The sequence below is a fragment of the Buteo buteo genome, chromosome 15 (assembly GCF_964188355.1).
Source record: "Buteo buteo chromosome 15, bButBut1.hap1.1, whole genome shotgun sequence".
Lineage (NCBI taxonomy): Eukaryota > Metazoa > Chordata > Aves > Accipitriformes > Accipitridae > Buteo > Buteo buteo.
The window spans coordinates 1,448,565-1,475,270 of NC_134185.1; the positions used below are offsets into that span (position 1 = coordinate 1,448,565).

The following is a 26,706-nucleotide window of genomic DNA, read 5'->3' on the forward strand; positions in this document are numbered from 1 at the left end:
TCCCTATTCATAAAAAGAAAGCTTTTAAATAAAACAGAAGGGAACCCTCTAATGTGTTTACCAGGTGGAGGAATTACTAAAAGGATGACAATCTACAAGAAATACAATTTTCTGTTTCTCAGATGTAAGTTATTTGTACTGGTAATAGTGGCCATCACAAGAAGATCCAAGTCTATTCTGAAACCAGAACACAGAAGTGTTTACCTGATTAATTACCTGCTTTATGTATAGCATATGTCCTGGTGATCAGTGCCCTGAATCCAGATGGCATTACTTTTGAAAACCTCACTTGAAATGAGAATTCAAAGTTGAAAAGTTCATATAAAGAGCCCTGAAAAGCTGTTGCAGAAGAGGCAATAGAGCAAGCACGTTCTTACATGGAATAAAGAATTTAACAATGATTTTCCAGAAACTATATTCTCTTTGATTTAAGCCTACCAATTGCAAGTGCTTTCTGAAATGGGATTTTAAAACTGTACCCATCTATAGTGTAAGGACTGCAAATCAGGCCAAATGCAGTTCAGCCTGTCAGTTTTCTGCTTGAAACTCGCTCTGTAGGCACAACAAGGGAGGCTGGACCTTGGCAGGCAGTTTGAAAAGGCAGCTCTTTAACAGTAACTAGAGTTCTCCAAGAGATGTACAGAGAGCCTCTCGAAGGAAAAACATAAGCTTGCACAATCCTAACCTGAATCTACGTGCTGCGGAATAGAGGGAGCAGACTGTACTACATCTCCTTGCACACAGAGATGGTTCAGACACTTAACAGGAACAGCCCCTGAACTTGGAGCACTGGTCCATCCACAGTGGTGACTATTCATTTGTGCAATCTCTCAGAGAAGAAAACAGACAGAGAAAGGACTCCTAAACATGAGGGTAAGGAATGCAAAACAGGCAGACTGAGGACATATCTTGAGGGTGACATGTTGGAAGAAAACCAGGGAGACTAGACACTTGAAGATTATTACAGTGATGTTTGCATCTTTTATTATCATTCTCGGTGCATCCCTACCCAACAGCCGGTGAAGTCAACAGGAACCTCTCCATTAGTATCAATGGAAATTGGAAAAGGTCCCAGATGCTTCCTACTTCTGAGGTGTACTCAGAAGTGTACTGCTGAGCTCTTGAGTGTACTTCTCAACATACGCCTTTATGGTGAGCTTGGGACTGAACTAAGCACTGCAACGCTGCTCTGCAATGCTTCCTGTCCCCTCGCTATCTGACAGTGCCGTGCTGCCCATGAATTTGGCTGAATGATTTGAAAAAACTGAAGGAACAAATGGTGTTAAAAATAAGAAGAGTCAGAAAACAATATCTAACCATTCATAGCTTTAAATTGCTTGATTTTTCTAACAGAAAGGAGCATCACTTCCTTAAATAAAATCTACTTTGCACTTTGTGTCCCTGTGTCACATTTGATTGATATATTACAAAATACTGTGGTTTTCTGCCTAGGCGTTATCGCCTAACTGTATGTATGGTGTACTATCCGTTTGACATACCTTGTTCACAATAGGTGCCGGTTGTTCCAAGAGGACAGTGACACGTGTAGCCCTCAGGCAGCGGCACACAGGTACCGCCTTGCTTACACAGGTGGGGAGGATCGTGCTCAGGTTCACATACTGACACTGGTTCGGTGCAGAATGCACCCTTCCATCCAGTGGGGCAGTCACAGCTATGGTGGGTAAGTGAAAGGAAAGAATGCAATGTTATTACCAAAAGAAATCAACGTGTCAGTAGCAATGTAATCAAGACTTTCAAGTTCGGATACCTATATTTAGTCATCTGATCCAAAATGGTTAAGAGAAAAGTGTAGTAACAAAGTTTCTCCTTTAACTTTTTGATATGTTTATTTTACTGTAAAAGAAAAATGGACTTCATAGGAAGCATGTTATTTTGAGCCTTAGCATTACAATATTAGCATCCATTAAAAAAAAAAGCAGCTTGTGGCTTTTTTGTGTTTTGCTCTACAAATAACTCAAAAAGGCCTTGGCTTCATAAACTAGGAGGAGTCAAAGTGGACGTTAAAAGGGAAAGGAAAGCAGTGAAGAGCAGCCATAAAAATAAAACCAGATGTCAAGATAAGGGAACTGCTAACAATTCCCAATTTTAGCTAGTAACAGGAGTCTATCGGCAACTGCCTTTCGCTTAGCCATTATTCATTTGCTAAATTCTTATAGTTGGCACATCAGAGGCAGGTTTGGTGAAGCACTTGGTGGAAAAGACGATAGTGGATTTGACCATGAAAGAGGTGGCAATCTGAGTGTTATGTACCTATGACGGTAAATCTATGCCACAAGCAAATTTTCTAAACGGACTGAATCACTGGCCTTGTTAGTGACCACTACTCTTTCTGCCTTTCTTTCATCCAGGCCAGGAGAATATAACAAAAAAAATTCACAATAACCTGTAAATTTAAAATAGGTATGAATTCTATAGAAATTGTGAAATACAGAATACACTTGGCACGGATGTTAAAAATGCCCTCCTTACTAAAAAGTTTCAAAACTGTTAAAATGAAACATGTTAGACCTATTTGTATTTTAGAATTTAGTGGCACTTTATGATAAAAAAATTGTTCCCCTGAATAAATGCACTTACAGATTTTTCCCTGGAAGTTTTCTCTCTCAAGGCTAAGAATGAAACCTCATACATTTTGATTGATTCTTAGCCCATGTCTTTTTGTGTATGTGCAAAATCTTGAGTTTTTCTTCAGACTCACTGAGCTACACTTTCCCCATTAATCAGCCGAGTGTTTCTGGGCAAAACATCATGAGGAGTCTGTGAAGCTCTGCTGTTTCACCAAACCTTCAGATCAGACAACAACATGTAAACAAAGCATGGCCAACAAGCCCTTCAGAGTGATAAACAGCTATTTGGAATGAAGGGGAAAAGAGGACAGGACCTTGCAAAAGCAAAAGCACCTCAATTCATCAAAGTCAGCATCAGAATGCTTTCCATCTCAGCTATAAATGTTATGCTTTGATGCATGAAAGCTACTGAGAAGGGGAAGTAATTTAACTCCCTGAGTGCAAACAGAAACGGCCGTTATTGGGCTGTGACGTGGGGGGGTTGGAGCTGAAGCTGCTGCTGTCGGGCAGCACACACAACGGTTCTTCCCCTCTCCCTTCCTTGTGTCTGCCTATGTCTGTTTAAGTTTCTTTTCAGTCTTGTCTTTTAGGACCTAATAAAAGTTACGTTTTTAAATGAGTTGAAAATTATTTGCACAGAGCTGAACATGTTCGCTGTGGCCTACAGTGGCAAAGGTCTATGAACAAATGCAACCTTCGGCTTAACACTCCTGAGCAAGTTGGACTGGGGTTGAGAAGTTTAGATCCAAAATTGCCTAATCTTTAGAGAGATAAAGGAAGGGGCAGCATTTCAAATCCTTTCCAACATGTGGCATGCCATGCTGGTCTAGTTTTCTCTGTATTTTCTTGGTTGCAGTTGCTTGTTGTTTTTCCAGACCAGGAGAACCCAATGGCTTGCAGCATCACTAATGCCTTGACTCTCAGGGATTTAAAGACCCATTTAGAAGCACAGAATACCTCAAGTTGGAAGGGACCCATAAGGGTCGTTGAGTGCAACTCCCTGCTCCTCGCAGGACTACCGAAAAGTAAATCATCCACACGCTCATTGCATTTCTTTAAATGTAAGAGGTGAGATTCATTCTGAGACCAAGGCACCTGATTTTGTGTTATGTTAGGAGTCCAGATGGCCTCCAGTCGCCTTCCTAGAGGTACGCAAGAGAGGCAGCTTGAGACCAGGGAGACAAGATTCTGACAGAGACCACTGAACGCTCAAGTTCAGGTGATGGGATCCCTGAGTAGGTGCCTGAGCCCATATGCTAATCAATGGCGATCCAGCTGAACCAGTCAGGGGAACCGGAGCACTACCCACCTCACAAACCAACACATGCATGACTAACGATGAGGTGCTGCATTCAGTTGCCTCAACACAGGCGTTCAGTGCCATCTGGCATGTCGTATCTGAGAGATCTGTATGAAACCAGCAGGTGAGACAGAAGAACTGCAGAAGACTTGTGCTCTTCTGGACGCCCTACGAAGACCAGAAAAGGTATGCCTTTCCCCCTACCAACTATAAAAGTCTGTCCTTGCATTAAAGATTGGTTCCATCCTTGCACTGAAAATTGATTCTAATCGAATCTAACCTAATAATGAAACTACAGCAGCTCATTTTATGGGGCATCCCTCTACCATATAGGGGTATGATTTAATTTCCTAAACTTAAGTAGCTAGTGCTATTTGAAAGCTATAGAGTACTGAGAAATCCACATGAGGCTTGGAGATATGACAGAAGACCTATGCAAGTCCTAAGCTCTTCTGAAGCAGCAGCTGAAGGCCAGATGGTCTACCCAGGGGTATCTAAAGTGACACTACATGCTTACATTTAGCAAACTGAATCCTGCTCATTATGTCTGACGTTCTGTTCAAAGTGCACACAACACATACTTTTTCTCTTACTTCAGCAGCAAGCAGCAGCCATAACACATCACAGACAATCTTGTTATATGTTATCTTCTATTTTGTATGATTCTATGCCATAAATAAAATAATGGAGGATATTATTGTCCCTTGAACATGAAATTCTTCATTTTATCATTCAAATATTTTCTCTTTATTTTGTTAAAATATAGCAGTTGTGCTCTGTTGCTGGCCAAAATGTAAAATTTAATGCTGTATATTTCTGCTTCTATTTAAATCAAAACATCATCCCTATAGCAACTGAATCTACAGCTTAACAGCATTGCACACTTTCTGGCAGGGTTGTGAAAGCAAGATATAAAAATAGCTCCAAAAAGCAACAAACACCTCTGGAGATATTGCATTTCAGGAGAAAAAATATTTGAACACAAATCCAGTTCCCTTAACGACTCTGCTCTTCAAAGGAACACAGATGATTTGAAAACAGAAAGAAGTTCCCTCTGAGAAAATGTGAGACGGTATTGACAGCTACTATACATTGACAAAAATGATATGCATGCTACATCCACACCTCTTTGGCAATGTTTCACTTTTTTGTGAGAAGAAAAGTGGCCATTACTGGTGCATGGATGCATATATACATAACCTGTGAAGACCTAGCTGTCCTGAAATATGAGGAGAGGTATATAATTCAGGAGTAGGTCAATACAAATTAAAACCAAACAAGTAAACAAAACACAGAAGAAACAAATTACAGGTGCCCCCCACCCCCAGTTTTAGAACAATCCCTAAACAAATCTGGAATACAAATTATGAAATTATAATGATGAAAAAGAACCCTGCCTGTAATATCAAGCTTCCCAATGTAGCTATGCCACCAGCTGCCACTCTAGCCTGCCACTTGCTTTCCAGATGTTCTAGATCTTGCTGGTGGTGGCCCTGTGTACTTTATAGACATGAGGATGACTTAGCACGGTGGTGGCCCTGTGTACTTTACAGACATGAGGATGACTTAGCACGGCTGGGGAAGTTGCTGAAGCAAGGACTTAGGGTGGTGTAGGTAGGCAGAGGGGAGTGGCATGCTTCAGCCCACTTTTCTGATTTTTTTTTTTTTTCTTGCAGTTTTGGTTTTCTCTCCCTAATATGGTCATAAGTGAAAAGAGTGTCATTCTCCTTTCTTGTTCCTCAGAAAGATCAAACACTCTGAATGTCAAGGGCTTAACAGTTCTGGAAGGATCCTGCAAAGTCCAATAGTTGGGACATACTGTAGTGCAATACTTGGAAAGCAGTCCCAAATTATATCTTTCAAAGCATTTCCTTTGTTGCTCTATTTAAGAAAATATACATATGCTCGCAAGCGGAATGGGGAGGGAACGGCATGCTGCATCTCAGGGGTGAATTTTCCAAATTTATACAGCCTTACTGGCTTTAGAAGCACTAGTTTTGTACAGGTTTTCTTGCCAATGAAGATTTGTCTCAGGGGCAGCAAAACCAATTACCATATAATTCTCTTTCCAACACACAGTTAGTAGATTGTTTTTAGCTTGACAGATATGCAAACTCTTTTTCTTTGTAGCACACAGAAGGACAGGTCTTTGTTGTTTTGAAGAAGAATCATACACAGAGGGTCCACAGTGCAAAGCCCTTTTTTTTTCTTCTTATCTGTCTTGCTGTCTGCAGTGTTTTCAGTCATTGTCTTCAGATGTTTTAAATCAGCACTTTTCTCTTTTTTAAAAAATTATGCAAATATGTGTAAATAAATGAGCACATGTAGAAGCACAGGAGAGGAAGCAAGTATAATTAATCTTGGCAGATACTTTTAAAATCAAAAGTGCTCCTCAGCAAAGGTTTTACAGTTGAGTTACAAAGTGTTTGGAAACAAGATTTATTATAATGGAAGTGTTGACACACCACAGCAATTTGGAACTGCAAATGTACTTCCTTCTCATACGCCTTACAGTCTGCACAGTAAGATCCATCTACACCTAGCGATAAGGCATGAAAGACGACAGACTCGTCTTCTGGGCCCGCTGTCCTTGCCACCACTTACTATCCCACAGATCAGCCAGCTGAACTGCTCATGTGATGAACTGACCTAGTTCAAAGAATTTTAACATGAGATCCTTACTAACACACCTTGTTTTTGTTTGAAATGGATTAAGGAGGTTTTACATCTGGAAAGGCAATGGTGAATGAACACTTGAGGATGGCATGAAGAGTGACCAGGGAAGGGGCATTTGAGAGTCAGGAAAGTACCCACAAAAATCACAACCGGAGGCACAGAGAACTGTGTGTATTAGGGAGAGACTGAGCAGGAGAGAAGGATGCACGGGAGCTAGGTAAGGGAGCTCCTAAGGATTTAAACTGCCTCAGAACTTTGTGATGTTGGGCAGTTAGTGGATTACTCCAGAAAGGGGTTCTTGGATGAAAATACTAATTTCCAGGAAACAGAAGTCACCTACTTTTGCCCCATCAGCCATGGTCAGACATTAAGACAGTCAAGCTCTCCTCTTTGCTATTTGGTCTCTGCTAGCTAGGCTGCTCACTTAGTTTTTTTAAAAAATGTCTTTCTTACGCATCTAGTTCTTCCCATGGATTTTGTATTAAGTCTGGATGCCAGTGACTTCAGTGGAGCAGAACCAGTCCATGCAATTTCTTTAAAAATTTCCCCAGGAAGTGCCCTAACCATAATATTAATATTTTAGTTCTGATTTTATTAATGTAAGATCAAAATTCTCTGTGTAACCGAATGAACCCTTCAGCAGTTTTCTTTCTTTCTTTCTAGTAAGACGATAGGTTCCTGGAGACTTCTGTTATCAAGCCACTAAATTACCACAGTTATTAGTCTAGAGATCAGTCTATGCCGTAGTCTACAACAGAAGAAAATACTTACTAAACAGTAGAGCCACTGTCTATGCACTTCCCACCATTTCTGCATTTTATTAAACTGCATGGGGATTCTTTACATTGTCCAACACTGCGACCAGAATTGGGGTGACCTTCTGGAATCCCTGGTGCTTTAAACTCTTCATTCATGCTGGTGCGAACTTGAACATCAAAAATGCAACCTCAAAAGTAGAAAGAAAAAATAAATGAAGTTTAAAACAGATACAGGCAGTCAAAACAAACTGAACAACAGGACGGTGTCAAGCCTCAATGAATGGGTTGCACCAGAATGTCTTCAGTGGGCGGGCAACCGTACCATCTACGTGAGCTAAAGGTATGCTGGCTACTTTCTGTCCAGGCAAATGAGTGGATGATTGTAAGTTCCTTCATTTAATGACAGGTAAAACAACAGAATTCATTTCTGAAGGAATAGACAGAATGCAAAGTCAGCGAGTAAGGAGTGACTAGGTGCAATTTTGTGTTTACACACACATGCTGTTCACAAATGCATCTACATCAGATAAAAGCAGTCAACCCCCCCCCCCCCCTCCAGAAATAAAGGAGAACAGATGCCAAGAAGTCTGTTTAGTGTAAAGTATGTAAGAATCCAGAGAACACTGGCTAACACAATGCAGGCAGGGAATGTGGACTTGAGTTTCCTTAGGCTGAAAAGGACTCCTTCAAGGAAAGACCCAGATTCTCCCCTTCTTAAGTGAAAGCTTCAGTCCGTGGTACATACAGAGCATGTCGCACATGACCACATTTTAAAGTAGGAGTATGCTGCTCCGTTAGGCCCTTAATCTCAGAAAATAATTCAAAGTTTAATGTATACTAGTAAGGTAAACACTTCCAGGGCCTGTTAGTTGGTCCTGTGGGCAAGTGACCTGCTGTACTCACAATTATATCATCAAACTCTTACTACTTTCTGGAACACTATTGCTGCATCCAGACTACTGATGGGAAATGGTCTCTAGATTATGTTAAAAGTCCCTAAATACAACGAAGAATTATTTGGAAAAACGACAGTTGTCACAGACCAAATATTTGTCAGGGAGCAGTAAGAATTTATTTGTAGAGATGATTGAGTGTCAGTGCCTGGATCTATGCCCTGACATTCTTTTAATTTGCTAATACGTTGGTATCCCAAGTGAAAAGAGGAGCCAAAGCTTCGGAGTGAAGCAGAGATGTTCCCTACTTGCTACCTCTAGGCAGCTCCTGTTTAGCCTGTGGGCTTTCTGGGATCGCCCCTTTGGAAAGTCTTTGCTCTTCCTAGTGACTGCACAGGATGGTAAGCCTTACAGGTCTAACTTACTCATCAGTATTTTCAAATCACGTTTCCAGATCCACATGCTTATTTATGTATTGCAGAGCTGAAGATTATGCTAGGCATTATATCTTTTTGGATCAAACCCTAAGTAACTTTTCAAAATATATCTGAATATCCAAGTGATTTAGAGTCACATTTAACGGTAGCCTTAAGCGCTTTTGAAATGTCATCCAGATCTATACATAAATATATACAATTTTAAACTAAAAATCAGGTTTTAAACCACTTTAGTTAAACCAGTACAGTAATGTATTTGGAAATGCTCATACCTTTCTAAACCTGATTTATATCAATTTAGCTGAGATATAGTGAATTCCCACAGTGCTTGAAATCATGAGAATAGTAGGTATTCAGCAGTGCACGCCAGAGGCTCTCTGCTTAACATTGAAAGCAGGGAAAGGATATGATATGGAGACTGAAAGCAATCATCACGCTGTTTGTTTAAAAAAACACTTAATATGAGTTTTTGCATGATTCACTGGAATCACATAAGAAGACGACTTGCAACTAAAAGACAATGAATGTCCAATTGTGAATTTTTTTTATAATCATGTAATTTGTTTTGAACAAAGTATAAGTAATATTTATAGCAAGATAGCTATCTTAACCACAGTTAGAACAATGTTAGTAAAAGCAGCTTTCTTAAACAGGCTTTTTCCATATTACACACACTTTGTAGTTCTGCTTATATTGACACATAACTGGTAATTCAAAACCTCATATTAGGCAATTTAAAAATAACCTAGTTTGATGATTATTTACAGTCTTCATATTATTGCTTCTTTGCTTTTAACAGTGTTGGTTTTAGGCCACTGTATGCTTGGTAAATCCTAACTAATGTTTCATCTGTTCATCAGTAGCAGATAAAGCATGTTCTGTTCTCCTGAGTCTTGCTGGAGTGCTAAGAAAAAGCAGCCCAGAGCTCTGTGTAAACAACAGAAAGCACAGTGAGTGCCCAAGAACTGGGAAGGTCATCATGGAAAATAAAGTAGCATTTCTGTTGATGACTAGTTTAACTGTACCAGCAGAACCTCTAGGCTAGAAACAGTTCTTGAGCACTTGTAAACAAAGCACATAGTAGGTACATGAGTATTTTGGCCCAGCTTTATGAGTTCAACTGAATTTTTCATTTAATTTTTGTATTTCTTCTAATTCTTAGTCAGTGGGGTGCAGATGAAGGACTCAGAGCAGCAATTTGAGCCTGTCATAGCAAGTGCTATACAACCTTCTGCAGAGGGATCAGCTAATGAATGTGCTTTCTTTCTGACCTGAATTCCCTCTGCTCTGCCAGTTCTGGGCCTCTTTTAATGAGAGACTGCCAACTATTCTCAATAGTGGAGAGGTTTTCTGACACAGCCAAGTTTGCAAGAGGAGCTCAAAAGAAGTTTCTGAATTTGTGAGTTAAACTTGGTTTGATCCTGAAGATCAGAGTTTGATGCAGTAGGCTGAAAAATTTCTTCAGCTTCTCACAAGGGCTGAAGGAAGTTTTCTGAATCGCTCAAGGCACCATCAAACATTCTTCAGACTATCAGAAGAATCTGTAGGTGCTGATCCCCAAATTTCCTAAACTTAAAATTCCCACTCTTTTGATTATTAAATTACGGTTTATTAAAGACATTTATTTTCATTTTCCTCCTCCCCCGTGGAAACTACTTGAACAACAACCGCTGAAGGCAGGTAAGGAAGGACATGGTCTGGGACAGCAGCTGTGCAGAGTAAAAATCCCGACACTAGGGACAGTTAGTCTGCAGCAGCAAGGCTGACCTCAATGTTTCTTGATCCAACAGTGATTGCTTACAAAAGGAGAGGTACACTCCGGTATTAGAAGCAAAATGGTTTGAATAAATCATGTCTTTAAAAGCAGCCAGCAGCATCTTTCCAAAAGTCTGAGTGGTTTAATCAACTGTGTGCTACATAAACTTATCTTGACTGTCACTTCCCGAGTTCTTCTGTGGGCTCCCTATACCTGCAGATTGGCTGAAGTAAAATGGTTCAGTATTTTCCTTCATGTTAGTGGTCTTATGGTTCCCACTCTGGAGGAGGGCTATGGAGGTGTATTTCTGATCCTGAGGATCCTGAGAGCTGAAACGGGAGATTTCTGAGCTAGAAGAACAAATGAGATGCTGACTACATAAGAAATGTCGTAGGACATCGGTGACAGGGAAGCGTAGCTTCCTTGAAAGTCAGTATGCTCTGGAGAACAGAGACAAGCTGCTGCTGGGAACTGGAGCATGGAATGAATTAGCAAATATAGTAGACTTAATACTGTGAATGATAGGGACAAAGAGAAAACTGTTTATGAGCTACATGTTTGACAAAATTTTGAGATAAAGACTTCTTTTTAAACAGTAAGAAAAATCAATAAATAGCATGGTAACTAACAGTACATGAACTCTGAAATATTTTTTATTTTTTGGAAGAATATTCACCTTGCTTTTGTAGAAATTTGGCCATCCCAATACAGTCACAACAGAAGGAACCTTTAAAACTGGAAAAGGTTTTTGGTTAAAGTGAAGCACCAGAGATTCCTGTTGGCCACCCCTAACATTAACATGTCTATAAAAAAGCCAGAAGTACTTCACAAATATTGACACTATTAAAATACTTGCATAGACATTATGTTTTACGATATGTCAATTTGCAAGCTGTTAAGAAGCTATGAAAAGTATAACTATTCAATCCGTACTTCCTGAAAAGACGGAGACAGATGAAATGTTAATTTGTATGACTTTCTGAGTGAAAAGTTGATTATAGGATAAGAAATTGATTTCAAGGAAGTTTCTATGTAAGAAGAAAAAGTAAGGTGATGGCTGGAAAAGAGGCGGTTATGTGGTCTTAGTGGAAATGGAGTGTAGTAGTGTATGAAAGTGAATCTTACTGCTGTGCTTGCTTTTCCTAATGTGCCCCCAATTTATAATTCAGAACTCAAACTCTGCTATGGCAAAATGTTTTATTTTCATTTGAAAGGCTTTCCAGTGCTTAAAATAAATTGAAGTTTACCTCAAAAATATCGAGCACATTATTTCTATGGAAGTAAGGAACGCAAATAAAGAAGCATTATGAACAAATCCTTTGCTTCATTGTTGATCTGGTAAGCGTTGAATTAAGATTTCTACAGAGCTTCAAATATCAGTTTCAAGGTAGGAATTATTATCTGTTAGATGAATAGCTGAAATATTCCTAACCGGAATTACTTAGGTCCTGTCTAGAGACCTAGATCATGATGTCAGGAAAAAAAATCAGATTTTATGATGTCCTATCAGAAAGAAGCTTTCAGCATGAAAACTATTACCCAAACCAATGCTGGCAGTGACAACGGTCAGAGCTAGCTGGGAGAAGAATCAAAACTACTTTACCACAGAGAAAGAAAGTCCTTTTGGAGCGATGCTGTAGAACAGGGACAGATAAGAAGAAATGATATCATGGCAAACTTCCATTTTCATCAGAAAAAGTATTAAAAATATTTAGCAAAGACTCTCTTTGCATTGTGTTTCTTAGTTATTGTAGTAAAATAATGAAAAAGCCACAGGAATATCAGCCAAGGAGATCCTAGTTTGTTTCCTTATAAGACAGAGATTTTAGATCTTTATTTCATAAGAAACTGAAACAATTTAATGCATGTTTTAAAAGGAATTGAAAACAGTATAATCTTTACCTTGAAAGCCATTCTTAAATCTGGATCCCTTTGGGAGGAGTTCTGGAGTATACTCGCGATAGCCTCCTAAATAAAACTGGCTGAAGACATTGAGTCCAACCAGTCTTCCAGGAGAAGTGACGGTTTTATTCTTCTGATCATCCACCTTTGAGTAAAACAATTATATTTGTTACAACAAAGGAATTTACCTTATTTAGGAACTCCTAAAGAAGGCAGTCCTCCAAACTTAACAAGGAAACACAAAAGTAATTTTTAAACTTTCCATATAAAATGTGAAAAAAAAGAACACTTTTATCTAAAAGCTGTCCTTCTAAAGGAAATAGTCTCTTACCTTCAGCCAACCTTTTTGGAGATATCTGCCAAGATGGATGACATGAATATTGAGTGTCAGATCAAGTGGTTTACTAATGATTGTTGCTGTGCCAGAACCTAGATTGTAGCTATATACTACTCTGCCATTACGGAGGCCTAACTCCAAGAAATCATCTCCATTCAGACCTGAAAAGACAAAAATAGAGTAACTACTTATTTGAGGATTGAGTGAATCCTAATGCATAAACTATCCTCCAAATCCACTGAAAATATATGAGTTTAGGAAAATTTTAGCAAGGAAGGTTTTAGTTTTGTATATATTTTTAATATTCTCTGTTTAACTTGTAATACTATTTCCAGTATTCTTGTGGATTTAAAATAGAAACTGCAGAGATTTTGAACATATTTACAGGCTTGTTGAAGGAAGTTCTTTTTCATACTAGAGTAGGTTAATGACATCCACAAAACCTGTCGAGTCTGGTGAATTTAGCAGTCATTGCTGTCCTCCCCCCCCCCCCCCGCCCCGCAACATGAATAAATGCTCAACTTTCTCCAAAAATCTTAGAAAAAGCAAATTGAAATTCCAAGTTGCACGTGAGAATAGCCCATGACTTCATTCTACTCCCGTACGCTTTCAGCTTTTGTGGTAGGGACTTCAACAGCCTCAGAACTTGAGGGCACCTGCTGCTGCAAGGTGAGGAAGAGGAGCGGCAGGGCTGGGGGCTGAGGAAGCTCTAGCAGCTTCTCTCAAGCGCGGTCAGGTGCCCTAGAGGGCCTGGAGACGTCACTGGAGCGGCCCCTGATTAGGGTGGCTCTAGAGTATTTGTTACTGGAGTTTCTCTTTAATTCTCTGAACTCTTCTTAAACTTTAACGTTCGAACTCTTTCATTTCCAAATTTGCAGTAAAAAATTTAATTTCTTTACATTTAGGACTGTATGCTGGAAGTAGTAGTCTGTGCTTTTCAGGTACTATACTATAAAATGTCATTGGAAAGATTTAGGTCAGACATAAAGCCTATGAGTAAGAATTCAATTCCTGGACCCACTCCTGGTCATCCAAGTAAGTGGATTTTTACACTGGCATCTTTGAAGAGAATTAATCCCTCTTCTCCTGTAGGCAAGAGTGGAACCACCATTAGTTAGAGAAAACATGATCAAATGTTTCTTTTTACAAAGCCCACCCTTTCTTTTGCACATACTCTTAGCAGGGCAAAAAGAACTGGGATACAAACAATGGTAAAAGGGAAGAATGTTCTCAGTCTTGGATTAGGGTGTCCTGAATTGAAATTCAAAGCCTTCCATCTCTTTTTACAACTCTCCCGTGAATTCAAGCATTTCAGTGCTCAATTTCATGCCTCTAAACTGTGTTTTATTTGATATTTTCTTCTGTTTTCATAAGGCTATCTCATTTTGTGTTTGTTTTAGGGAAGGTCTCCTCCTGTTTGTTCTTGCAGTGTCACACAGTGGGCCCTCATTTCAAACGGGTGTCTCGATGCCCCTGCTCCAAGCACACGGGGAATTTGCTTCATTTGCAAAAGATAAAGTGGGCTTTTCCCCACAACAAGCAATGATACGCGGCTCTCGTCCTCCCACTGAAGCTCTGCATACTGCTGTTTCACAGCCCAAACTGGCATATTCCCCTTATTTCATATGCTGTAAATGAACATGCTGCATTTGCAATGTGGGGTGGGAGGACGGGGGGAACAGCACTCTGCTTTCTCTATACAGAAGTTTGATTCTTCTATACAGTTACTATTTTGATGCAACATGAATATATATAAAAAGAAGAGCTTATTCCAAAGAATTTGAATACATAGCCTCTGTAGAAAGTATGCAGTTACGTTCAGTTGAACAGGACACAAACACTGTTCATTTTTATTACAATGATTTGTTCATGACTGGATGAAACCCCATTGCCTTCAGTTACACTGGGACATTGCCAGTGAAGGACTTCCAAACTGAAAATAACAGGTTTTTTAAATCGTTACCAAAGTTTCTATTTTCAGCACTGTCCACAATGTACTTACATGATTTGGCCTGCAAAACTAGGGGAGGCACGTTAAAGACAAAGTGTTATTTATAATGCTGTCTGAATTTTTAAAATGCTTTCTTGGAAATGAAGTACATAGAAGAAATGCAACAGTGTCAGCATTCTACAAAATCGACCTGATGGTGAAGATAATGTTAATTAATAGTCTGCATAAATGAGAGAGCTTTTAACTGTTTTGTTGGTTTTGATTCTTTTGTCTTACTCCTTGTCCGTACCAAGAATGGAAAGGAAAACAGACTCCTGAGGAGGCTTCAAAGAACTAAGGCCATCTTAAATTTGTATTATTTTTGTCGATTTCTGATCCTTGACTTCTACTTATGCATTAGACCTACAATGGCATAATTTTATTCACTTAGTTTTTTCTTACACCAATATAACTGCAAATAGAATCAGATCCCAAATGTTTTCATATTTTACACTTTCAAGGTTGTAAGTTAAGTGACTTAAATATTTTAGCTATGAAAACCAACGGTGTTTATTTTGTAGAGTATACACTAATAGATGGAATCTGGGGAGGAAAAATTTCCTGCCTTTTTCTGGTTTTGTATCTGTTGTTAGCTCTAGAGTATTTGTTACTGAAGTTTCCCTGGTCAGAACAGCTTTAATTATCTGAAGTCTTCCTAAACTTTCAGTTTAGAACTAATTTGTTTGAAAATATGAAGTAAATACTTTCTTTACATTTAGGACTACCTGTGCTATCATCAGCAAAAATCCTTCAAAAGAAAGGTTTTTTTTTTAGGGGGGGAACAAGGACAGTGCCTTTTTATTGCAAGAGGGCAGCAACTGAAACTTGGCATTATCTGTTTTAAACTATTTTTTACTGTCTTATATTTAAACCCTGCAGCTGTTGAAAAAGCACACTTTTATAGATACCAGTTTTAAATGTCCTGCAACATAGGACTGCAGTAAACATCCTTTAAAAATAGTTTACACTGTGAGCAAATGTTCGGTATGTATAAATAATCTCACGCTTGAGTTGCGAACAGCACACTCAGCAGCACTTTCTTCTTTTTAGACGTGCGCTCTTTGAAACTGTCAGTGTTTTAGTGCTTTTAATTTTGAAGACCTTTATATTCACTGTTTTTCTATTTCCTGAAAACAGTTTATTTCTAGTCAAGTGAATAACTTGACTTCAGACTTCCTTTTTCTCTGTCTGATAATGAGCACATCCATATTTATACATATACAAATTTACCTGCTCTTCTTTGATAAGTAAAGAACTATACTTGTAAGTTTATTCCAGTTTGAAAGCCATGGTAGTTAGCATGTATTCAGCCTGAATTGATCTAAAATTTGAAAAATCTTATTCTGGAAACAGGAGACAAAAGCTGCCACCCTTTTGCGGTACTGCTATCTAAATATTCACAGGGCAAGCGATACAGGTGGATTTGCTTTTGCTTTCACATTATTAACTCCCACTTACAAAATAAGTACCAAACAACTATTTACATAAGCTTAACATATGTTAAGGCCCCACTCCTTCACTCCGGACTTCTCTCCCCCCAAAAAAACCAAGCGGTGCGTGGGGGTCGTGGCCAGTACACAGTGGTTCACACCTCCCCTCCGCTCTGGGGGGGGCAACTTTAGTCCTGGCTTGGGGCAACAGGAGATGTTTTTCAAGTATTCCAACCCAAGCCAGGGGTCAGGCGTAGCCCCGAGACTTAAAGAAGAGGACGTGTCCACTGTGATCAGGGGAAATAGCGAGCACTGCTAGTCTGACAGCTGTGAGAGGTCTGGGGTTAGGTGAGATATCAGAACAAGGGTGACTCGATGTGTAAGCTTTGGGGGGGTAAGAGGAAGAAGATGCTTTACGTCTCTGTGTTAGGCAACATTTGATAGAACCTCACAAGAGGTTAGCCACGGCATCAGTGTCCGTGGCTTTGGCAGAGATGACGGTGGAGAGGAATCAGGTAGAAAACTGCAAGAGAATGCTTACTATGAGAAAAGGGATGGAATGGAGAAAGGGGAAAATGTAAAGGGAATAGTAAAAATACTTCCTTGCAGCAAGATCACAGGCTGCAAAAAACCTCACACCCCTCATGGTGAGAGCATTATTGCTTGATACTCATTAAAAAGTAAATTGTAGGACAACAGCATCTCCTCTCGGTGAAATAAGCAAAGTTCACTTGGTAAGAAATACCGCTTTCTGGTAATTAGAACGGGGCTTACTCGGTCTCCCCAACCATTTAAACTAAGGGTAAACCAAATAAAACTGCTACACAGCAATTCACCAGGCGCCTCATCGTTTCTCAGCCTCGCCGACAGCTGGTGCTCTGCTGCCCACCCATCATTTGCCACGGGGCTGCAGAAATGCATTACCACTGCACGGCAGTGTTTAAAAAAAAACCACGATGTGCAAAATAATAAAAAGCCAGGCTTCTGCCTGACAACTACAAAATAAACCCAGAATACTAGTATTTTGGTTAATAAATATGACACCAGTAAGAATTTTTTTTACTCATTTCAGCTAAATACAGGTGCAAGACCTACACTTCACAACGACTCTGACATTACAGGGTACGCCCTGAAGGCAGGCCTTTTTGAGACAAACTTTAATGCCATGTGTCTTTTATTTTTAAGCAATTTTTTTTTCTTATTCTCTTTTGATTACTGTAACTGAAAGAAAATCAAGTTATTTTGCACCATTGGAGCTCTACGTTTCATATTTGCATTTTTTCTAACTTGTGTAAAGACAGTGGACGAATTGGTATAATTTCTGTTTGGCTACATTTCCTACAATTTCTGTTCTGTCAGTTTGAAATTCAGTTCCAAAGTTTGCAGAAAAGTGCCTGAATGCGGTGGTTCATTCTTGTCATTGAAAAGAACGTTCTAATGATTCATTTGTGTTTGTATTACAAAAGAGCTATGTATTATTGTTATAAAAATTTAATGATGGGGACACTGGCTTCTGAAAGCTGCTTTCTGAATGACTAGGTGGAAATGTTTTAGGTAGTGTCAACTCCATGCACCATTTCTACTTGGCTACCCCAAAAAAGAAAGACAGTATTTCCTCCATCCACAACAATACATAATTAGCGAGTGAAAGGAAAAACTGCCTAGGAGTGAACTGTGATAGCAAGTGAAAGGAAAAGGTGCCGGGGAGTGAATGGTGACTGTTGTGGGAGTAAAATGTGGCACGAGGGGTGTTATTTGTGTTAGGCTAATTTGGATAATCAACTCGATAAACTAAATCAATTTGCGGCTGTTTGTCCAGGTGCTGTACCAGGGTCTCATGGCACACTGACGTACAGTTGCTTGGCTGAGCTGCACTAGCTAAATTTGGCAGGACCTTTGCAAATGAAAAATAACAGGCTTAATTATATCACAGATATGTAAACTGCCAAGCCGTTCTACGCTGACGTTTTAGTTTGCATTGCAACAGACTAACAGTCTGACTCTCAGAAATCTACAACAGGGAGAAAGGAGAAGAAGCCCCAGAGGGTACAGGAACTACCGTAAAGAAATTTAATAGAAAACAAGACCTAAGAAGATACCAAATGTATTAACATAGCAAATGGAGGATACCTGGTATCCTATGGATGTGATGTACTGCAATTGTTTTGTGCGACGTATATCTAACTGTATAATGTTGATTTTTTAATAAGGTAGTTTGGACCTCAGTATCTTAAAACTGCTAATAATAATTTCTTCCCTCTTTAATTTTCCTGAAGTATTAGTGTTCTGATACTGTTCAGCGTAAGTATAGGGTTCCCATATGGGTTCCCCATCATGGGCCGTATCTGCCAAACTCATGTGATGTTTTGGATATGGTAAAGCATCTACTGTGGCAGTAGAGACTTATATTTATATACCCAAATCACTCCCCTACTGTGATGGGTTTAGACCTAACAACACATCACCAAACCTCTCTCCTAGGCTTCAACAATCCCATATGACAGCTCCAAACCCCAAATTTACCTCATGCTCCAATTACAGAAACAGTTAAAGTAAAAATAAGTAATATGATTCCTATGATCTATTAAGTATAAAGTAGTTTCTACCCTGACTGCTTTAAGTCTGCATTAGCATTTCATGAAATTTTTCCCAACTTTCATCAATATTATGGCTCCTGTATGGACAGCAATGCTAACACAAACAGAACACAAGCTGTATTACTGTTTTACCCCATTTCAATGCTGAGGCTGTGCCAGCCTGCCACACTGGGGTGCTGTGAAAAGATACCTGCAGTATTGCAAAAATTGTAGTACAAATGTTGTAAGTAGATTTATATAACCTGCTTCTCAGCTGTGGTAATCAGACCAAGTTGAACACTTTGCAATACAGATTGTAAGCACAACTTATTTATAGCTAGCTTGGGTTAACTCAGGGGTTAGGGTTTATTATTTTACGTAAATAACACAGAGTCCAATTCTGGCTGCCACAGGGTTGGATTTCAGTGTGGGGAGTCCCGTGGGCCAGGGAAGCGCAGCCACTGTGACAACAGCAGCAATTCACGGCTGCTCCTGCGGCAGGTCGTGTGAGGACACGGGAAGAAGAAACGGCGAGTGGCTGTGGCATGTTGGGTGGACGGATTGGTTTTCCAACGAAGTAGGTATCAGTGGAAGAAGATTGGAGGCAGCATGTCTCAAAACTGTGCACCAAATAAATATAATCAATAATGAAATTTATGTTTATGACTGAAAAGAGAACCTTAATCTTCTAGTTTCCATTTATTTTGTTCAGAAATATGCTACCTCAAGCGTCAAGATTAACTGTTGACTTTAATTACTGGAAGCAGTTATATTTCTCCTTAATGAAAAGAAACACTTACACAACCTGATTGTTTACTGTGTGTTTACAAAACAATAAAGTATTGAAGAGATTGTTTTCCTCCTAATGAAATGATACCCTAAAAAGAATCAAGAAAAAGCTGTGTACATTTTTATCCTACTTGTTTAATGAATATTTGAAACGCTGTAAGGATAGGTAATAAAAACAAAGCTTACCGTGGCCCTTCTGTCCAGTGAAAAAAATCAGGTTCTCTTGTAAAGCTGAGTGGTGGTTTGCCAACTGGAATTTCAAGCGGAATTCATAGTAGAAGGTGATATTTGGGATTGTAGAATAGGCTAGGAATGAGGTATAGCCAAAGTCATCTGTGCCACTGAAACTTGGTTGACTAATATTAATAGCTGGATTTAAAAAAAAGAAATTCAGTGTTAGGGCAAATTCTTTAACATATGTATTTGCAAGTCCTATTTGATAGCCCCTTTCAGAACTTAAAAACTAATAAATAGTACTAATAATTTGATATGTTGTAATATGTTTACACACATGCAGATATAGTTTGGCTTTCCTCTGAGTGTAATCTCTCTATTTTTCAGCTTTTGTAAATAGGCTTATTTTACAAATGAATTATTGGCAACTACTGCCATCTCCTGGATTCTAGATAACATTGTCACAAATAGAAGTACACTGCAATATTTATTCAAAACTCAGAGAGACAAAAGAAAACATGCAAAGAAATTCTCCTGTTAAAAGAAATGCCATCTCTGACACGCATCTGAGTGAAAGTGAGTACAAGGCTGTACTGAAGAGGTTAAGGAATAATAATTCTTCAGAAGTAGAGAAATAATAAAAAGAAACATCATAAAAGGATGAATTTGCAGCACAGTGAATAGGACCTACATGAATTATGTTGCTCACTTTATTTATTCCATCATTTGAACTGTCAGAATATTCAGGAATTGAGTATCTAAAAATGTATAATTTACAGCACTGACAAATTATTTAACCCTTTTTAACTGTCATTTAGGTTCAATTTAATGAAAATTTCCTTTATGCTGGGCACTGACCAAGCAAAGCACGTAGCTTGTTCTAAAATACCTTTGCCAACTATATACTCCTGCTTCTTCCAAAGCTGCGAAGGCTACAAGTTCATTCAAACACCAACTGGTTTTGTGACATGGAAGTTTATAATTTATGCTGAGAAAAACCATGGGATTGAAAAAGCAAACAAGACGCAAATAAACCCAAGTCTGTACAGGTGTCTGTACTGGTCAGCAGTTAGCAGAGCCCCAAGGAGGGCCAGGCTTCTCCCGCCAGTTCTTGCAGTCGGTGCTCAGGGCGGAGGTAACATAATGCCCGTGTAGACAATTCGGATTAGTGAAAAACAGGAGAGAGAGGAAGAATAGCAGAGTAAGGCTGAATCCTGAAAGACTGGGCATGGGCTAGATTTAAAAGATGCGAGCAGTTACCTCCAAGCACCCTTAGCACCAAACGTGACTGGCTCCAGCTGTGCTAACGAGGGCAGTGGGACGGACGGGGGGAGGAAGGAATACGTAGCTGCACTACGTACCAACCAGACTGGGACGTGCTAGTAAAGAATTATAATCCTCCCCAAGTAAACCTGTGTTAGCCTAAGCGCCTTTAAGCGTCTGGCCCTAAATACTTACGGTGTGGGAGAAGCAGTCACACGTAATTGCAAAAATGGTATCACCATCTCTAGTTTGTGGAATCTGTTTCTGAATTTGCAACCTGGGAAACCTGCCCCACTGGCACCGAGGTGGCAGACGTCGCCTTAGTGTCCGCATCTGCCAAAAGGTGCGGGCGTAGGCTCTGACAAACCTTCTCTAGCACGGACTTGGGGTCCGCAGCGATACCGAGTGCACTGTCCCATTATTAAGCACTACACACATGGCACATTATGCCTTATTCTGTGATCTTAAATGGGAGCCAGGAAATTTCCATATGAAACAGTGATTTTGTCCTAATTAGAAGAAAACTGGCAATGAGTTTGTTCTCAACCTAGTCTGACTGAACATAACCTCCGGTCCCAGACCTTTGTGAGTCATGCCCTGCATTGGAGGAAAACCACAACTCTCCCATATCTGAATTTGGTGTGGGCTGCCGTCCACTCCCTCAGATTACCTGAACGTGCTCGAGGGAGGCTCAAGTTCTGCATTTTTTGCTTCTCAGGAAGCTAGGACAGCCAGGCAGCTCCTTTAATGCGAACCATTCCTCCTTTTTTTTCTTTGTTTCTTTCTATTTATTTAATAAAATACAAAATATTTAACAGACAAGATTTTAAGATAAAGGAGGCCTTTATGTGTATATATATATATCTCTCTATCTCTCTAAACTCCAGGTTAGAGCACAGTCGCTAAACATTCTTTGCAAATTGACCTTTTAATTTCTCACCCCTGGGTGTCTGAGCACAGCCCCTTTCAAAACATCTGACAAGAAACAATTTTCATAAATGATGTCCATCTTTGACTACTTGAGCATCTCCTCTCAGCTCTTTATGGTCTTTTCATCCAGTTTTAACTGTGCATTTTGCTGGGGCCACGAAGTACGTCCAGTAACACCTCCGGCATTGTAGGGGCTTAAGACATCCCCGCCATGCTATAGGTTTCAGATGTGGTAACTATTTATCTCAGAATAACAGCACAGTAACAAATACCCATCAGTAGTACAATTACCCTAGCCAAAACAGCAACCCCAGTGTATCACTAACAGTGGGCTAAACTCGCTATGTGGGCACACAGAGATGTACCCCTCGGTGGTTATCAGGAGGCCAGCAGGACGAGCCTTCTCCTCCAGATGAGCGACTCACACCCACTGATGGGTTTAGGGAATTTCAAGCTCCTTCACCGACCTGTCCTTTTTTACTGTTGACTTGCAGAAGCACTACCTGCACTTGTACCTCCCCGCTGCTCCCCTCCGCGCCCCCTGTGTGCACGGCGCTGGGATGCTCCCCGCCATATGGAGCTGTACCGGTATAAGGCATGTGGTCACCAAACGCAGAAAAACTGTACAAGGCAACAGGAGCCCCACAGGCATGTTTTATGAAAACCATTATACCTTGTTTTGGTTCACTTCTTCACGGTGTTGAAGCAGTTTCTCACACCTAGTAGAAGTCGGATGCAGTATCTAATTAACTACCCTATCCTTAGCAGGTAGGTACACGCAGTAAGTGTTTGTAAATAGTCCTCCCTATGCTGGTCTCTGGAGAGTAAAATGTATTTAGAAATGTGAATTAATCCTAAGTCCAAAGCTTGTATTTCTGGCTAATTCAATGTATCTATCTTGACAGCTATTCCATATTTTATCTGTTTCTGGACTGCCGCTTACAGGCTTTATACCACATTTTTAATCATGTTTCTTCTCCCTACTAAGTATTATTTATCACCAGATCTTTATCCAATCACATCAAAAAATTAAAAGTTATCAGTAATGCGCATCAGTGTAAAACATTCAGTCTTTGAGATACCTTTCATGCAATGACGTTCATTACTTTGATTTTAATACAGACTAGTTTGCCATACTCTTAACATATTTTTAACTTTAAAATTGAAAAAATATTAATAACCCTGTATGAAAAATACAGTGATTGGTAAAATTGTGCCAAGCGAGATAATGCCACCTTTTCCTTTTATTCTACTTCTTTTCATTATAAAGCTATGGAGCCAAGACTGTGCAGAAAATTGTATAATCTCATAGCCCTCTTTTCCTTGAAATACAGTCCTTCAAAACATCATTTACAAAATGTTTGGGGCTGGCTGGAATAGCAGAGGGCACAGCTAACCACACTGGGTTATTTCCCTTTTCCTGCCTCGACACCACCCAAGCCGATTCCCTCTCTTGCTCTTGCGGCGTACAGCCTGCGGCAGCAAAGAACTGTGTCCCAACAGCTCTGATTATGAGCCGTGCAAAACCACGCTCCAAATTAACACTGTGCCTAAACCACACACCACTCTGACAGAGTACTGAAGCCTTTTATCAACTTTTTGTGCTTGATCTTGTCCTGCGTCTCTCCATCAGTCCTGTCCCATTCATCGTTGTCCTCTTCTGCACTCCCAGTACTGAACAAGTAATAAGGTATGGTATGTCCCATTGCCTCACGAGCAAATAATGACAAATTATCCCATTACATAAACATATTAATATGGTTGGCTACCTACTTCCCTAACATTGTGCATCTTATCAGAGGTGAGCATAGAAGTGGGAGGTAAAAAAAAAATCAACTACAGTTTGAAGAAAAATCTTAACGAAGAGGAGAGAATGAAGTGACAAAGAAGAAAGAGAATAATGGTTTCATTATCTTTGAATTTTCTGTTGAGTTAAAATTAATGTTCCTTTCAGCGTTCACTGCCAATACTTCTTGAACCACAGCTTTACAATACACTGCAAAAAACAAGACAGCTGGAAGGGATAGAAAGAGATGAAGAATTCAGGCTAAAGAATTACAATCAGATAATCCACTTTTTTATATTATCATTGACTAACTGTGAACAGTTATCAGCTCAGTGTCTGCCTCCAGGATCAGCAGCCATATACACTGTGGGATGAGTATTATTCAGTTCTCCCAAACACCAGCTCACATATTTGCAAAGACAATATTGAAAAGGGAATGGAGATTACTACCAGGCGCTGTATATTCCAGTCTTCCAAGCTGGGGTGGGTTGCCCCTGGCTGGACACCAGGTGCCACCGAAGCCGCTCTATCATTCCCCTCCTCAGCTGGACAGGGGAGAGGAAATAGAACAAAACGCTCGTGGGTCGAGATAAGGACAGGCAGAGATCACTCACCAGTTACTGTCATGGGCAAAACGGCCTCGCCTGGGGAACCCTGTAGTTCCCTGGGTCTTCCCTCACGCCCTTTCTGCGGACTGAAGTAAGACTAGCTTCCAGTCAGCAGGGACCTGCCCGGACTCCGAAGCCCTTCGGTAAATGACAGAGAGGGAGCTGCCAGAGCACCCGCTGGCTCCTTCGGAACCCCGGGGAGAACCCCATCAGGCCCCAGGGGCTGGTGAGCTTTCAGCTGAGACAGCTGCTCCCCTACAACTTCAGTGTCCACAAATGAAAATTCACTGGTCCCACACTCGTGGTCCTCTGACACAGGGGACCAGGCAGCCCAGGGTCTATCAGTATTATTAATGACTGCAGCAAAAAATGCACTGAATGCCTCTGCTTTTTCTTCATCCTTATTAGTCAGATGGCCATCTTCAACCAGTATTGGTCCAATGTTTTCTTTAGACCTCCTCTTGCGTGAACATACTTAAAAAAGCTCTTATTTTCTGAAACAACACTGGCCAGTTTAAAATCTAATTGAGCTTTGGCCTTTCATGTCTTCTCCCTGCATAAAAGAACCACAGCTCTGTACTCGTCCTGCGAAGCCCATCCTCGCTTCCAGAGATCACATGGTTTCTTCTTCCTCCTGAGCTCCACGAGAAGTTCCCTGTTCGGCCAAGCTGGTCTTCTGCCCCTCTTGCTTAACTTACAACGCAGTGGAGTTGCCTGCTCCTGAGTATTTAGGTTACACGTTTTGCTCGTTCTACATTCAAGCTGTTTTCTTTAACAGGCAACCCGCTTTCCTCGCCAGAACCTCCGGGAAGCGCCGGAGAAGGGAAGGAAGGGGTGCTGGAGCTGTGGAACGGTGCGGTGCCAGCCGAGTTCGAGGTGGCAGCAGGAGACTCTTGACGTCTGGCGGACTACTGTGTGAGGAGTTGGTGAGCCGCACAATGGGTAACTGAGGTGTAAGCCTGCCCCTCCACACCCCCAGTAAATACCTGGGTATTCCTTTGATTTGTCTTGTGGTATCGGCAGTCATGGAGCCCACGTGCCCTATTAGCGCAGGTTGTTTCTGTAGTCACAGGGACCAGTAACTTGTAGTTCTGACTGGAAGTTGAGATTTGAAATAGTAAAAGTCATTTCACTGCTCAAGGATGAAGATAGGAATCTGAAAAACTGGTAATACAGCAGTGACATTAATAGTGCATGACTGTGCCTATGTGTGTTCTGGACAATTTTTATGACATTCCTCACATTGGAGGGGAGGGGAAAATTAAGACCCAGCTAAAAGCAAATGACCCAGAAAATAAATTCTCTTGAACAGGAAGAAGGGCAACCCGGATCAGCGTTCCCCAAAGTCTTTTACCACTGACCAGAAACCTTGCGATGCAGTTTTTTTTTATCTGAGGAAATTCCCTTTGGGCATCTGCTGTCACCGACCTGCACGATTTAGTCTGCAGACCCAAACAGCTCTGAAGGTGACATTGTGTGCCAAACACAGCTGCAGAGAAGCAATTCACTGGCAGGCTGATTTTCACTCTACAGAGCAAGTCACTTCCCACTTCACTACTCTGAAATGAATTTTATACATGGGGGGAATACATCCTACAGAAAACCTGCTGGAATCCTTTGGACTGTGAAGCATTACCATAAATGTTGCTCAGAAATGTTTCAAGGAACATACTTACAGATTGCTGTGAACGGCCCTTTTTGGTGCATGTTTATTAAATACAATGTCACAGTTTGGACTCTGTTTTATGTTGTCACATATGTACATATGTGAAACACACAGTGAAACTAAACCACTGAATTTGGTCTAAATTGACACAATTACTCATCTTAGGAATGCACGTTTCCTTTGAAATCCTTCTCCTTTTAAATTTACCTTTGTGCTTACAAAGCATTGGCTCTTGATTCCTGGCTTAACAAAATGCTTCACATGACCAACAGCTTCCCAGAAGGGCCCAGTTTCTTGGGTAACATATAATTAACAACAACATCAAGAGTTTAGAAGTCCAGGTGTTCATTTCCATTCCTGGTGAACGAACCATTTCTGCTTCACTCACATGCAAGAGGCCATCACAATGTACAATGATACTCTGATATTTCCTCTTTAAAGTTTCTGCATCATACTTATCAAAATTTCTTACACTCAGATATTTCCAACGTATTGGCCTTATATTTTACAGATCTTATCAGCTTCCTGTGCCAACCAGGGAATGGCCCGGTCTGTACTTAGTGTTAAAGTGTTAAAAGTGTTAAAAAAAAGTGTTAAAAGTGTTAAAAAAATATAAAAAAGAAATAAAGGTTGATTACAGAGATGGTAGCAATTAAACAACTTTTTTTTTTTTTGAGGTACAAGAACAGTGTCCTAAACTCTGCTTATTTTGGTGAGATACAACAATAGTATTTTTAATAGTTTAGGCTCATTAAAACTATTTTACTTTTATTTCATGTTAACAATAGTGATTTGGCCACATTTATATTCATATCACTAGAATTCTTCATTTTAAAAGAGTTGAAGT

General features: G+C 40.1%; 1 protein-coding gene across 1 annotated transcript in view; it reads right to left on the bottom strand.

Moving 5' to 3' along the window:
- Positions 1–26,706, bottom strand: part of EYS (eyes shut homolog) — an 810,501-nt gene that overhangs the window by 22,484 nt on the left and 761,311 nt on the right. The window contains exons 43-47 of the mRNA XM_075046421.1: positions 19,619–19,801; positions 12,642–12,808; positions 12,311–12,455; positions 7,336–7,510; positions 1,500–1,672 (exon numbers count right to left, since the gene is read on the bottom strand). Of these exons, the coding sequence (XP_074902522.1) occupies positions 1,500–1,672; positions 7,336–7,510; positions 12,311–12,455; positions 12,642–12,808; positions 19,619–19,801 (843 nt within the window). The remainder of the gene's footprint in view (positions 1–1,499; positions 1,673–7,335; positions 7,511–12,310; positions 12,456–12,641; positions 12,809–19,618; positions 19,802–26,706) is intronic.